The sequence below is a fragment of the Ammodytes marinus genome (assembly GCF_949987685.1).
Source record: "Ammodytes marinus genome assembly, chromosome: 19".
NCBI lineage: Eukaryota > Metazoa > Chordata > Actinopteri > Uranoscopiformes > Ammodytidae > Ammodytes > Ammodytes marinus.
Genome location: NC_137223.1, coordinates 11,795,592 through 11,811,556, shown reverse-complemented (window position 1 = coordinate 11,811,556; position 15,965 = coordinate 11,795,592). Strand labels below are relative to the sequence as shown.

Sequence of the window (15,965 nt, the reverse complement as noted above, 5' to 3'; positions counted from 1 at the left end):
GGCACCTACCTGTAGCTAAGTCAATTCATTTCTTTAAGATGCATAAAGATTAATAGAAAATAATAATAATAGTAATGAAAGTGATCCCAGCAAACGTCCATACAGTGCAGATGTACAGTATATCAGTGATTCTTGAGAAGTGGGACAAAACAGGGTGTAATGTTGAAAAAGTACAAACCCTATGTTTAGGCAAATAAAATTACATGTATGTATCCAACATATACTAAACTACTGAGCTAAGCTTTGACACAACCTCCCAGCTTTTGTGTCAACACCGTCAAACACCAAAAACACAAATAAATTTTCCCTCAATTTATACTAAACCCATGAAATGTATAGTGATCACAAATATTCACCAAGACTGACAGAGGCCACCATTTTTTTTTTCAAAATGTATATAAATATAATTTGTTTTTACATCTGACGGTGTCGAACATATTTAACGTTTCTTAAACAGAACAAATGGAGTTTTTCTAGTAGCCATTTGGTTTTTCTGTTGATGATATGTGCTAGTATGAACTACTTCAGGAAAATAAAATTATTGAAACATTTCAAATAACTTCTTCAGAAATTGTAAGTTGGTGTTGACGTATCATGGTTGTGATGAGGACTTTCAAGATTTGGAATGTAAAATATTCTAAAACTACAACAGTTATCAGATACTGTCTGACTCTAATGTACTCTGCAGAGGTAGAATGTGACAAGAGGTGGTGTCAGTCATGGTGACAGCTGCCCCTTATTTTGGCTGATTTTCTTACATTTTAAATGGATTGTCTGACGGTGGTGACAAAAAGTGTCCCACGACTCTGAAACCATATAAAACATGAATGTGTTGAAGAAAAACTGTTTTTATTTATATGAGAGATTATTTAGTGTTGCTTTTGATGAAAAAAGCACGTTTTAATCATTAAAGTAAATTTTAAATAGGTTCTATTGCATATGAAAGATTGAAACCCTCTCTGTGGACACACTGTTTTGGACGTTGTGAGAAGATAACAAGTGTCATATATTTGACATAATAATGATACAATTAAATTTAAGGGGATAATTGTGCTCCAGACATTCTATTCTTAATCCCTAATAACATCTACAATTTTAAATATTTTCATTTTTAAAGATAACAGCAGTGACATATGGAAGATGGCCTTTTGTCCCAGTTCTCAAGAATCACTGATATACATACTGTATATATTCACCAAAATACGATCTAGTTGTCCAACTCTCAGCTGGTATGTTTATATTTGGTAAATGAGAATTTAAATATGATTTTGGATGTCGGTTCAAGATGGAGTTCCCAACAATATATTAATATCCATTTACCAGTGTCATTACCAGTTTCATTACCAGTCTAGGGTCATAGCAGTCCCCAGTTTAGAGCTACTTTAAAGTGACACTTATATTTTTATTAAGGTCACTGTATGCACGTCACAGTCCATCAAATTGCTCAGATATAAGGTATGTCATCTTTTATGATGTCAAAAACTCATTATAGATAATGCTTACATTTCTGAATCTGTTTAGCTCTGAGATCTTCTGTCTCTAGAGCAGTGTATCAAGTTTGCCTCACGTTTTTGTAATGTTGAATCCCACTGTTTCCCATATTGATGTAATCAATCAATGAAAATCAATCTTTGTAATATCCGGGAGGTTTGGTGCAGCCGCATATCTTTGAGTGTAAACAGTGTGTGTGTGTGTGTGTGTGTGTATATACACTCACCGGCCACAAGTTACAGCGGTTCAATTTCTTGTTAAACATATAACTTATCAGCCTATCACATGGCAGCAACTCAATGCATTTAGGCATGTAGACCTGGACAGGACAACTTATTTAAGTTAAAACTGAGCAACATAATGGGGAAGAAAGGGGATTTAAGTGACTTTGAACATGACAATGGTTGATGGTGTCAGACAGGCTGGTCTGAGTATTTCTGAAATTATCTACTGGGATTTTCACTCACAACAATCTCTAGGATTTATAGGGAATGGCCCAAAAAATAAAAAATATACAGTCAGCACTTGTGTGTACGGAAATGCCTTGTTGATGTCAGAGGAGGATGGGCAGACTGGTTCGAGATGATAGAAAGGCAACAGTAACTCAAATAACCACTCGTTACAACCATTGTATGCAGAATTGAGTTACTGCCATGTGATTGGCTGATTAGCCATTTTTTTGCAAGCAATTGAACAGGTGTACCTAATAAAGTGGCCGGTGAGTGTACAGTATTATATATATATATATATATATGTATATATACATATATAAAAACAGATTGAAGGAATTTTGAGAGGAGCCTGTTTAGGCTCTTAACAACCTTGTAATTTCCTCATTAACTGATGTTTCTTTCACTTTATTCTCCACTCTTTCCATCCCGCAGTATGTCCCTCCAGACCTGTGTATTTGTAGCTTTGTGCTGGAGCAGGCCCTGTCAGTGCGGGCCCTGCAGGAGATGCTGGCTAACACTGGGCAGAGCAGCGAAGGGGTGAGTACTTACTTACTCAACGCTAGCATACACAAGCTTGTCCATTCACACTCACGTACACATATCAATCTGTAGTCTACCAGTAGCACATAATGCCTTAAGGTTTAGTTTTTTTCTGGTTAGTTTCAGTGAGAAGTCTCAAACTATTTCTGTGATATTTTCTCTTTATATGTTCTGGGGCCTAAGATCTTGAAAAGGAAGCCCTCGCTTGCAAAGCAGTCACAGTATTGGAAATTCACATGCACTAAATCTGTTCAGCAGAAATACAATAGCACTGGACTGATTGGAAATATAAGGCCTAATACTCTAATGCATTGCCCTTAGCAATGTGTATAAATGAAAACCCGGCCTTAGGTTGCCAGATATACGATGTCTAAACTGTGCTAAGTGCTTAATTACTCATTACCCATTCTTCAAACATTTGACTTTGATAAGTATGTTAAAAATCATAAAGTAGGTTGGATCAAATCCAAATAGTATTTAATTTTAAATAAAATATATCTAGTTTCATTTTGCGCAACACGTTTCTGTATTGCCAAAAAGACAATGATAAGATAAAGATAATGAGAGGCGGGGGGTCGGGGGTCAAAGAAAGGAGAGAAAATGATGTGTGAGTACTCTGCCTCCTCTCTCCTCTCAACACCCGCTCTCTTGATTTACGCTAAATGCAGTGCGAGCCCCAGCTTCCTACCAACTCCGCACCAGCCCACTTGGCATGTTTATTAGAGCAGGTAAGTTTTGAATCAGGGTGCCATGGGCTTGTCATCAAAGCCTATGATGCACTGCGGTGGGCTACGTTTGGTTTGTAAACCCATCTCACATGCTAATATTCACTCATGCTGCTGCGCTCTTACACAGTCATTTCATGTGACATTTAATCTCATCATCGCCCAGGTCTTGTAGATCCGGAGGAAGGATGTCTAGAGATGGTTTGGATAAAAACACTGAGCCCTTTACTCCTAATATGTTTTTTTGGGGGAAACTAAGAGAAAACAGTGCTGAATTCTCACTTAGATCCTACTGTAACATTTCATTTGCACCAAAAAACTATAAATTGCTCGTTAGTAGAAGTGTTTTTTCTCATCACTGCTCCTATGAGATTTGCATGGTCTGGTGCTTAGCACAATTAATAGGCAAAATAATTATCTATCATTATTATTATTATAAGCTTACACTTTAAACAGACCACTGGTATCCAGGATCAGAGATGACAAAAATCGCAGCATGAATTTTGGTGTTGTACAGCAGTTTTAGCAATTAGAGAAATCTGAGCATGACACAGCATTCACGTTGCCATTTGCAGGATGAATTGAGTACAAAATACCCAAAATACTTAAATTGACTATAAGGAACTTTCAGTTTGTGTTAATTCTAGCGGCCCCTTTGGACAAAATCTGTAGTGTTTTTACGACCCTACAACTCAGTTTGTTCCTGGGTGAGCATCCCTGGCGTCCCTTGCACTGATGGTCTCGTTTGCTGTTACATGTAATTTATGATCATCAGAGTAAAAAATAGGACTGTTTATAAATATTTAAAAGTTTCTCGTAGCTACTTTTATGCAAATGGCCCGAATGATGTGTTTTGCTGGATGGCTCTGGTTACAACTGTACTTTCATGCACATCATAGTCTTTTGACTGGCACTGATGGTTCATTATTTTGTATAGCGCTCGAGTCCTCTCTGCTGGCGAGTCAGGCCTGCATTGTTATTAGCGTCGGTAGCAGATTTGTTTTGTGCTCCACGGTGCAACATTGTTGGCTGGCCTTGTTTGGCAAGACCACATTATGTTGGCGGGGACACAAAACTCTCTGCTAGCGAGGCTGATGAATTTCCCTCCTCTTCCTATTTTCTATTTCCAGCCCATTTCTCTCAATTGTTGCTTTCGGATGTGTGTAATTGACTGCCCCATACAGTCCAATAACACATTCTTTTCATTTGTATTTGTGTGTTACTAGAGTGCTGACCATGACAAATGGGTAGGTCCACCAATTCATTTATCCATCATGTTGTCAGTGTGCATGACAGGCTCTGACTGCCAAACGAAAAGGGTTGAACCGTCAGCACTTACACTAGAAAGCGGTGCATATTTCTCAATTGCCATAAAAGCAGCATTTATAGCGTGTACAGCATTTAGTTTAACAGTCACATTGGCGGTGCTTTATTGTAGGGAGATATTACGCTAATGGTAATACATTTAATTTTTTTTCCCACCTCATCAAATAGTGTGCAAATGGATATTAAACACATAATTTATTAAAATAGGTTAAGCTTCCAATTCTCCATAGCTCGACATATTCTCTTTGCCCCAGCCAGTCTGACATGACATAGCAAATCCATCCATAAAGACAATCATTTAGCTTTTCAAAGATGTCTCTGTCCTTTAAATTATGGCAATCTTGAAATAGACATCCACCTTGTGCACATGAGTCAAATGGTTTGCCTCACCTCTGAAGACTACTGTGTGTGCAAGCGTGCAAGCCCTTTCAAGTGATAGTGTCTGCTTGTCATTTTCTTAAGCCAACCATGATCCTTTTTCTGGCTTTCAATGCTATACGTTTCGAGCTTTAGTATACACCTTAAAGTGTTTTTGCAGTAAAGAAAAGAAGAAGAAAAAAATACATAGTACTATACCAACAATAAAACATTTCCAAGCTAAGGTAATGATGTTTTCTCCAATTGAGTGAATCTAAATGAAAGGATCTGAAAACCCACACGTTGGCAGAAAAGTTGCATTCTGGTTTGGATGTGTTGCTCTGTTTTCTCTGGGTTTGGTCTCTAACATGAATTCATTTTACTATTGACACAAGGAAATGTCCTGAAATCCGTTTTGATTTCATATGGTTCACATGAACTACTGTTGAGCAAAGATGTGCCCAAAACACACTAGACTTTGATTTTATCATTAGTTTTCTTGTTTTTCTTTTTTACATTCCCCAGCCTGATAAATAGTGTTTCATTTATGTTTATTGTTTCTGTCCAAACTGTTACATATATTACACATCACATCGTAACATTGTATTTTGATAGACTGTTATGGAGCTTATGTAAAGCAAATGGAGCACAACCTCTTGTCTCATTATCCAGATGATTTGAAGGACAGGTCGTTGAATATGTACATGGGAATCCATATATCAGACGGTACTTAGCAAATGAGTCTGGCATGCCTCCTGTCTTCACCGCCTTGAGAAATTGATTAGTGTGCCATTTCCCATGCTTGGGCTGTTCTATATCAGATAAGCCAACATTTAGTTAAATTACTTTTAGTGTAATGTCTTCGTCAGATTTAAGCAGAGAAAAATGCAGACAATGTTTCACTCTTGTTAATCCTAGGAAGCTAAATTAATGATCCCTGAGTGTAAAGGATAAGGGCTCATATCAGTGAGTACATATTATAGCCATCAATATCACCTATGTATTTTAAATGTGGTGTATTTTACACTGGTCTATAACAGTAAACTGCTTCTGAAGTCATCATTGAAAATATATAAATTGCATTGATAATGAATTAGAAGTGAATTTAAAAAGTAACCTGTACCTAAAGCTGTTGTAACAATAGTTGTGAATTATAAAATGCAATATTTCCTTCTGAAATGTAGTGGAGTTAATATAGAAACTATGAAAAGAATAGACTAAAATTAGGAACAATTACCTCAAATTAGTAAGTGCAGTACGTAAGTAAAAATGTATGTTTTGGTGGAATGTTACATTCCATTACTGCAGAGACATTTAGGCTACCTGTCCTCGATCAGGTTTTCATTTCTCAATATTTGTACTAAATGCCTATGATGGGTCAGAGCAATGTGTGGACTACAGTAAGTGTTGGCATGGAGTGTCAGAACCAGAATTATCCCATAACGCAAAAGATGATTTTGGTGTCTACCTATGTCCTCTTGACTTGACATAACTTAAACTGTGAGCCAATTCAACTTTCAAAAACATGCACTTTTAATCCAATACGCAACATACTGTTCACACAACCCAGTCAGTCGAAAGCTTTTTAGGATCGCCTACAGTGCTTACAACTGGAGGGACACCCAACCAAAGGTCACAGTTGCTAGCAGTGATGTGTCAGCATGAAAGTGGTCCTGAAATACAGGCTGTCTCTCTCTCTCTCTCTCTCTCTCTCTCTCTCTCTCTCTCTCTCCCTCTCTCTCTCTCTCTCTCTCTCTACCCCCTCCCTCACACCCAGCTGTTGCGGGATACTCTTCCCATTTTTCTTTTGATCAAAGTCTATTTCCTTTTTGGTCTGTCTTGTCGTAGCCCCCTGGGAGAGACTAGGGAGCCAAAAGAATATTAGCTTGTTGGGGTCAAATTCAGGGGGCCAGTCAAGAGTTCCCTTTGGGTCGCTTTAAATGTGACCGCACAAGCAAACAAACAAATTAACTGACACATGGAGAAGAAATACGGAGGCCTAAACTGCTTATTAGATGATATGATAGCCTAGTCACAGTCATATCAGGGCACTCTGAATGCACTGTACAAGAGAAGATAGTGTATTTTTATAGCCTTATGAACAGAAAAAAAATTCTACTCAAATTTCTACTGTGAAAAAGTCAAAAAGTAAAACATTTCTAAACTTTACTTTAATTTTAATACATTTAATTAATTTTACCATTAATTTAGAGGTTAAACACAATAAAAAGAAGAACAACTCTGTTTTAGGACACCATAATGGAAAATCCAGTGAACTTATGTGTATGAGTTGTAACTCACACGCTATTGATTTGAAAGTGAATTTACTCCCAATAAAACCCAGTCTCAGCTAATAACATTGAGATGCCACTGCTTATTTTGCCTTCTCTTGTTTTCTACTGCCACTAGAGGTTGATTAAAAGGGTAAGTATATTTCTTCTTTTTTCACCTCAGTGGTGGAGAAGAAATAATATGTATAATATACATACATTTTTGCTCAACTATGTTTTTGCATTTCCTCATCCATTGTGCCACAGTGCATCAATCAGTCACAATTAGTCTTGTTTGTCAAAGGAATGTGTCTAAAATAGGGCTGTCAAGCGATTAAAAAAATTAATCTAATTAATTACAGGCTCTGTGATTAATTAATCTAAATTAATCGCATACTTTTATACCTGTTTATAAACAGCTGTATAGCCTGCTACAGTTTGTTTCTCTCTCTCTCTCTCTCTCTCTCTCTCTCTCGCTCTCAGTCTCTCGTAACTTCTGTCTCCACAACAGACAGCGCTGCACTGCCACATATGCCTATGCCGATTCATTCACCATCGTCGAACTCATAGGCAAAAATATTGACACATTCACACACACACACACACACACACACACACACACACACACACACACACACACACACACGGGGCAGGCGGCGGGAGACGAGACAGCTAGCAAACAAAATTGAGACACACAGATGAAGATTGAAGGATAGGCTACTGTTTTGAACCTATATTGTTGCACCACTAAATCAATAGTGCCCAGACACTGCGGAGAATAAAGTAAGATGTCTTCCTACCTTCATGCTTATTTTCCATAGAGCCCTCGGCCCCGCCCTTTCCTCTGCTTCTCTCTCCCTTTCACCCGTGCGGGCTGTAAGCTACAGGTTCAGCTCGGTGCAGCTCACCGAGCTGCGCACCACTTTTGCACCGGGTCAAAGGGCATTATAGAAGTGCGATTAATCTGCGTTAATTTTTTTAATCGCATTAATTTTTCTGTGATTAATTAATCGAAATTAACGCGTTAATTTGACAGCCCTAGTCTAAAACTGTAAGTGTGTTTCCATACATGTTTGTGTTTGTTGGTCTGTTTGATTGTATGTGTGTTTTTTTTTATTGCACTTGGAATGGATGTCCAAAGTTGAAGACATATCAAATTGTATCTGTTCAGTCCCATGCAGTTAACACATGCAGGGTCAGAAGCAGAAGAAACTGATAACTTAATATCTCACATAGACGATACAGATGCCATATGTCAAACCTGGCAGGGTCGAGACGTCAAGTATTCTGTATGTATGACTATATGTTGCTAATCTGTTACCTGTATATTTCCTGTTAGGCGGGTCAGGGGGGTGGACATCGGACCCTGCTCTACGGTCACGCCATACTCCTTCGCCACTCCTTCAGTAATATGGTCAGTATTGACAATACAATTTCATAAATGTATGGTAAAAGTAGTTATTTAGTTGCACATGCTGAAATAAGAAATACATATATATATATGAAGGTGATACACTGTATGTGAATAGGGTAAAGTTATTAACATATATACCGTATATCATCATGAAACTTTGCCAATTGATTACTTATATTACGTTCAGAGTATTGGAAATAACTAATGTTGAGATAAGGTTTGTTAAAAATGGTTGTATAGGAGAAATATAGACACAAACAGACAAGGTTGAAACACCTAAATGTACATTTTGGATCTTTTATTTATACAAAGAAAACATGTCACCATAGCAGTGTCTTGCCTTAAATACTTTTGATATATATTTGTCAGAATAACAGTTAGAAGACCAAAGGGATTCACTTTACAACTTATTGTAAAATCGTTAAATTTATAAAGACACAAATGAAGACATTTTAACAAGAGCTGTTTCCACACTCAGCTTGCCTTCGTGTATCCTTTAATCTAAAACTGAAACAATTTTTACCCACCAGTACCTGACCTGTTTGAAGACATCAAGATCTCTTACAGACAAGCTGTCATTTGATGTCGGACTGCACGAAGATTCAATAGGTACAGTATGACTAACACCCAATTTTTCACTTGGCTTCAGATATAAATCTGCCATCCTGACTAGCCATTTCAAGTGGACCTAACGTTGACATGACAACTGTGTTCTGCACTGCATTTGACATTGAAAGACAGAAAATGCATCGTATCAATTATCAAGTAGAAACAACACTTGGACTGCTCCTTCAACCTTCCTTTCATAATGACTATTTACAGTGGCTTGCAAAAGTATTACCCCTTGATATTTTCTACATTTTGTCACGTAACAACCACATACGTACATTTATTTTATTGGGATTTTATGTGATACACCAACACAATGTGGCGCATCATTGTGAAGTGGAATGAAAATGAAATGTGGTTTTGAATTTATTTTATAAATAAAAAACTGAAAAGTGTGGCGTGCAAAAGTATTCAGCCCCTGAGTCAATGCTTTGTAGAACCACCTATCGCTGCCATTACAGCTGCAAATCTATTGGAGTATTTCTCTACCAGCTTTGCACATCTACAGACTGATATTTATTGCCCATTCTTTTTTGCAAAATAGCTCCAGACCAAATGTGACGTTTTTGGCCTGAATGCAAAATGCAATGTGTGGCGGAAACTAACACTACAAACCACCCTATACACACCATCACCATAGTGAAACATGGTGGTGGCAGCATCATGCTATGGGGATGCTTTTCTTCAGCAGGTACAGGGAAGCTGGTTAGAGTTGATGGGAAGATATATGGAGCCAAATACAGGGCAGAAAACCTGTTAGAGTCTGCAAAAGACTTGGGACTGGGGCAGAGGTTCACCTTCCAGAAGGAAAACTACCCTAAACATACAACCAGATCTACTATGAAATGGTTTGAATCAAAGCATAGTCATGTGTTAGAAGTCCAGACCTAAAACAATTGAGAATATTGAGAAAGTCTTGAAAATTGCTGTTGACAGATGCTCTCCCTCCAATCTGATGCTGAATCTGAATCTTGAGCTATTTTGCAAAGAAGAATGGACAAAATATATCAGTCTGTAGATGTGCAAAGCTGGTAGAGAAATACTCCAATGGATTTGCAGCTGTAATGGCAGCGATAGGTGGTTCTACAAAGCATTGATTCAGGGGGCTGAATAATTTTGCACGCCACACTTTTCAGTTTTTAATTTACAAAAAAAAATTAAACCCACGTTTCATTTTCATTCCACTTCACAATGTTGCGCCACTTTGTGTTGGTGTATCACATAAAATCCCAATAAAAATAATGTACGTATGTGGTTGTAACGTGACAAAATGTGGAACATTTCAAGGGGTATGAATACTTTTGCAAGCCACTGTATATTCTTTCAGTCACTTTAACAGATAAATCAGGATTATATGACTGTGTTGAACAATGGACTTAGATATATTTACTACTTTATCACCAATGTATGAATGATGTTTATGTGTATTTGTAACAATAGGAGAGGCCTGCTGGTGGACAATCCACCCTGCGTCTAAACAAAGATCAGAGGGAGAGAAAGTCCGCATCGGAGACGACCTGATCCTCGTCAGTGTGTCGACAGAGAGATACCTGGTAGGTCAAGTAGAAAACTAACTTTTTAGATAGAAGATTTATTCTTAATTTTGCTCAAAATTCGAGATTCTTTGTATATTTTTTTACCAGCACGTCAACAAATAAACAAACAATAAGAAGGAGAGGAGAACCATTTTAATCATAAATCTAATAAAACAAATGTGGAATCTATAATTATAACAGATGTAAATATCCCCAAATATCTTAAAACACATAAAGTAATGAAACCTCTTTAAGGAAGTAGCTAGTACTGTGTATTGTACTTATACTCCTTATTTGCAGTAATTATGCATCATACACATAAAGGGTCCAAACTGATTATCTGTAGATCACTGTTCCAAAGTGTGATTTACCAATCAGCATTTTGATTTTTAATGCCATCTATCTATCAAACTAATCCCGGGGTTACACCTTTTCAAAAAGTAGTGTTGGACAGTGTTGGAGTTGAGCATCCTAAACTGGCCATCACACACTGCAAAGAAGACGAAGGGTTCATTGAAGCAACAACAAAAAAAAACGTCTCATTAAATCGGCAACCCTCCACTCAGTTTCTTATTTCCAGATAAGAGGTTTTTCTCTCATGAATATTTACTCGTTTTTGACAGTCTGAATAAATCAGATACAGTCGCTTGTTTCTGTTGCACACAGTTTCATCTCTTATTCTCCCCGGTCTGGTTTTTGTTATGAGTTCACAAATTTTCTCAGCGGTAGTTTTGGGGGGATATTATTTATGTGCAACAGCATTGTCTGCCTGCAAGACTTTAGAGGCAGAAAATGCCCCAGTTTTCAGAGATTAGGTGCCCCACATATAGCTGTAGTTATCTACTTTGGTTCACTGTCTCAAACAGGCACTTTAGAAAAGTTGGATAACTCTGATACCCGTCTCACTCCACCCAACTTTGGAGTGACAAGGAAATTCAAAGGGGAATCTTAAAAACTTTATAGGCCTATCTGTAATGGGAATCTGATTAGTTGTAACCCCCCCCACCCCCCATGTGCTGCTTTCTAAAAATTATATTTAGAGAGGGCATCAATCTGACTGAGGAGTCCAGAGTCAATGCTGTCTCCCTCACGCAGAGGCATACACCCGACCTCAATTAACTTACTTGGTAAAGAGAGAGGAGAGGGAGATTTGGAGAGGGAGAAGAAGAAAAGAGAGAGAGAATTGGAAAAGGGGAGGGACAGCGACGTGCCATGCATACACGAGTGAGCGTCGCTGGCTTCTATAGTGAATGCTTTGGACCCGAATTTAGCAGTTATAAGCACCTATTTTCATTTGTACACAAATTATTTACACTTATACATTCATTTGAAACGTACAAAGAAACAGTAGAGTAGTTTTTAGTGGCAGTGCTGAAATGGATATAAATGACTAATATAGTAGAAGACCAAAGGAATTCACTTAAGAACTTGATGTGAAATCAAATTGATTAATTTCTGAAAATAATCAAATACTAGGTAGCACTAATAAAGAAGAGGGACATTTGGAGAGGGATAAGAAGAGGAAGAGAGAGAAATAATTTTAAGAGGGTAGGGACAGCTATGTACCATGCATAGATGAGTGAGCATTGCTGGCTTCTATAGTAACTAGCTAGGGCCCTTCAGCGAGGGAAATGTGCAATTAAATAAAACTGGCAAAGAGCCAGCCTTTCATCTCTCCTCCAGTAGGGAATCTTCACCTGATCTGACCTGACAGGAACTCTGCTTCTGAAGAATGTCTCGCATTAGTTGTAGAGGCCAAAGCAATCAGTGCTCTATTAGCATGAACAATTGCAGAGGCTGTGACACAGCTTTTTAGGGTGTGTACTGTGACTTTTGCATCAGGGTGAATTGTGTCAACTGTTTTCCTCTTGCTCCGTATCTACCGTTCACACATGGCTGTGCCCAACTATTTAGACAATTAAAAATGTAATCACATTAAGGAGATAATTGTTTGTAATCCACACGCTGGTTTGCTGTTCTTATGCACAGCACTCAATTCTTATCCTAGGTTGCACTGAAATACATGGTGCACTGGACATTTTGAATCATTAATACAGAATAATAAAACACTTTTAAAGGTGGAGTCAGCTATTCTGGAGAACGCTTGCTGTCAAAATCACTGTGGGGAGATAATCATCAGTGAATATCTCCCCACAGTGCGCTTCCTGACAGGTAGCAGATCATGAGGAGGAACAACAAGCGTTCTCCAGAATCATTGACTCCATCTTAAATGGATGGTGATGATTGGCCCAACAATGTTTTCAGGGGAATTCAGTGAGACGGAACATTATGTGCCTGATTTACATGTTTTTCATCTCGTCACATCTTGCGAAGATGTAAATAAAGGCAAGGAACAAATGTAGCGAAACAGGAGCCCCCACAAGTGTTTATGCTGGAAGGAATATTTGTTGCGTTGCGTATTGATTATCTGGGCGTTGCCGCGTGGAGAAACTCTTGTGGCCCCACAGTATTTTAACACTGTTTGGCAGCTACATAAGAGAGACAAAACGTTTTTCTTAATCTCCTTTCAATCCCTTACACTGGGACGTCTACCCTCCTCTGTGCAGCACTGCTGAATCCCACTGTTTGACTATGTTTCAATCACTCTTGCTAACCCAGCTACTTAACAGTCCATCTCCACCATTCTGTTTTAAATGGTGCGTAACCTGCCCCTCTCTTGCAGCACCTCTCTATCGCCAATAGCATCAGCCAGGTGGATGCCTCCTTCATGCAGACGCTGTGGAACATCCAGCCCACCTGCTCTTCAGGCAGCATGGCTGTAGGTAAGTTCATTAGCCCAGCAACACAATAACAATGGCCTTTTAGCCACCTTTTCCACAAAAATGGTTAAAGAGACTATGAGTAACTTGTAAATGTTGATGAAATGGTTATAAATTACCTGTAACAGCAAACATGACCATAAGCGAAAAAAATGCTATAGTTGTTATGAATGCCTTTGTTAGTGTACAATTTTACGGGAACACAGACAAAACTGTTAATGGCGGCCGACTGGTCAACCTGTGTTTACCGACATAATTAAATCAAAGTTTACTTTGCTTCACCATCCTCATATTATCATTATTAATATGACATACTCACATATAAATACATTACCTCATTGAAACACATCCTGCAGTCTCTCTTTCAATCGATTCCTAAAAAAATACATATGCTGCCAGCACACTAGCAAAGATCTTAAGGACAGGGCGCTGGTGTCGTAAAACACTACCTCAAAGTTCCTTGTAGTCACTTTAAAAACATTTTTTGGGGGTGTTCATGTTGTAGTGGCTAGAGTTCAGTCCTCAGAAGCAGCCGTTCTCTGCATGTCATCCCCCTCTCTGCCCCATTTCACCTCTGTCTCTCCTAACTGTCTAATAAATAAATAAATAAAATCTTTAATAAGAAACGTAAATGGTTTGAATTGTTTCAAATAACATGGCTCCCTTGTGTCTATCAAGCTACTGGACATTTCAAATCTGTTATTGACCATTAGTGATACACCCATGCAGGTTTTAGTCAATTTCATATTTTTCACCGTACTTTCACTCACTCCGAAAAAGGAGCAGCTATACAACCATAATTAAGAGGGGAAATTGTTGCATCATCTGAGGATTAATGTTAAATATCCTGTAACGCCATGCTGTGTTCGTTATGATTAGGGTTTTTGACTGGTGGACATGTGATGCGTCTTTGTCACGGCCATGATGAGAGCTTGACCATCCCTGGTGCCGACAAGAGTGAGGACGAGCAGAGGTTAGTGGATAATTAGATGGTTGCTAAGCTATCTGGTGACCAGTGAGTCAATATCCAATTCTTTGAAACTTAGCATTAAGAAAGTAGTTTTTGGTGATGATAAAACTGTTTTTAACACTTTTCTGCAGTGGTTGCTGAGGTCCAAAGAAAGACTTGTAAATCCTGTGTGTGAACGTCTACAACAGTATGAAAAGAAAAGATTGTGCCAGTATACAGCTCCAGAAATCCCTAGAGTTTGAAATATCTTACCTGTCATGTCTAGTTACAGGTGGAGTCAGTGTTTCTGGAGAAAGCTTATTGTCAAAATCACTTTTTGTCGGAATTAGTTAATACCTCCTCATGATTAGCTACCAGTCGGTACTGTCTGTGTGCTGAAAAGAAATGTGGTGTTAATACAAAGCCTAGGCTCTACAAAGGGTATGTTAACAAAGGGTATGTAAACAAAGCTGACCCATTTACAGAGCCTAGGCGCTGAAAAAAAACTGATGTTAAAACACAGCCTCTGTACAAACAGGCATGTAAACAAAGTGTATGTAAACCAAGAGGACCACCGTAGCTAGCAACATGCCCGTACAGAGCCTAGGCTGTGTATTTTTCAGCACACACACAATATGGACAGCGTAGCCCTTAGGAGATATTCACTGATTTTGACAAGAAGTGATTTTGTTAACAAGCATTCTCTGGAATCGCTGACTCCACCTTTAAATGAGCATTGTACATAAATAGGTTTGGCATTGCATAACAGTTTCAGACTTATATCTATATATCAATTTGTAAAATTGTTGTTTTGTAAGGTACTATTTCAAACAGAATCATTTTAAATCGCCTGAAAAAAGGGGACTTCATTAACGTTAGTGGTATTCCCTGTGCTAGAACTGTAGCGGTAGCAGGAACCTTTCAAGTCTTTTTTTATTCCCACTGTGTCTTGAAAGACTAGGAAATAATAAAAGCCCTCCACTTGTGTCTTTGTGCACTCAGGATAGTTAACTATGAGACGGGAAAGGGAGCTTCAAAGGCCCGCTCACTGTGGAGACTGGAGCCTCTCAGAATCAGGTGAGATCATTTCCAAACACACACACACACACACACACACACACACACACACACACGCTAAACACATGCACAAACACACACACATACAGTGAATAAAACAAATCCAGTAAATTACATAACAAAGAACGCTGTCATAGATTTCTCTCAAATACACAGAGGAGTTGTCTTATTGGAGTTGGATCTCTCCATGTGAAATAATTAGATATGGTGCTTATGTACAAGTGGCCTAGCAGCCATGCTAAAGGTTATATAGAAACTTCTTCACCTCCCTCTGTTTTGAGCCGTTAGTACCAATTATTTAGGTGGCACAGTCCTTCAGAAGGTGAGATTCTGTTTACAATCCTTTTCAATCTACTTCCCTCTTTGTCTATCACCCTCCCTCTTCCTCCTCCCTTTCATTTCTTTAACTGGCCACACACGCAATCTCCCTCCTGTCACTC

At 38.4% G+C, this 15,965-nt stretch overlaps 1 protein-coding gene across 1 annotated transcript in view; it reads left to right on the top strand.

Moving 5' to 3' along the window:
* ryr3 (ryanodine receptor 3) overlaps positions 1-15,965 on the top strand; it is a gene marked incomplete at its 5' end in the record, with an annotated part of 127,253 nt that overhangs the window by 21,647 nt on the left and 89,641 nt on the right. Inside the window, 7 exons of the mRNA XM_080048252.1 lie at positions 2,376-2,480; positions 8,501-8,575; positions 9,106-9,184; positions 10,625-10,737; positions 13,403-13,502; positions 14,379-14,472; positions 15,451-15,525. Coding sequence (XP_079904378.1) covers positions 2,376-2,480; positions 8,501-8,575; positions 9,106-9,184; positions 10,625-10,737; positions 13,403-13,502; positions 14,379-14,472; positions 15,451-15,525 — 641 coding nt within the window. The remainder of the gene's footprint in view (positions 1-2,375; positions 2,481-8,500; positions 8,576-9,105; positions 9,185-10,624; positions 10,738-13,402; positions 13,503-14,378; positions 14,473-15,450; positions 15,526-15,965) is intronic.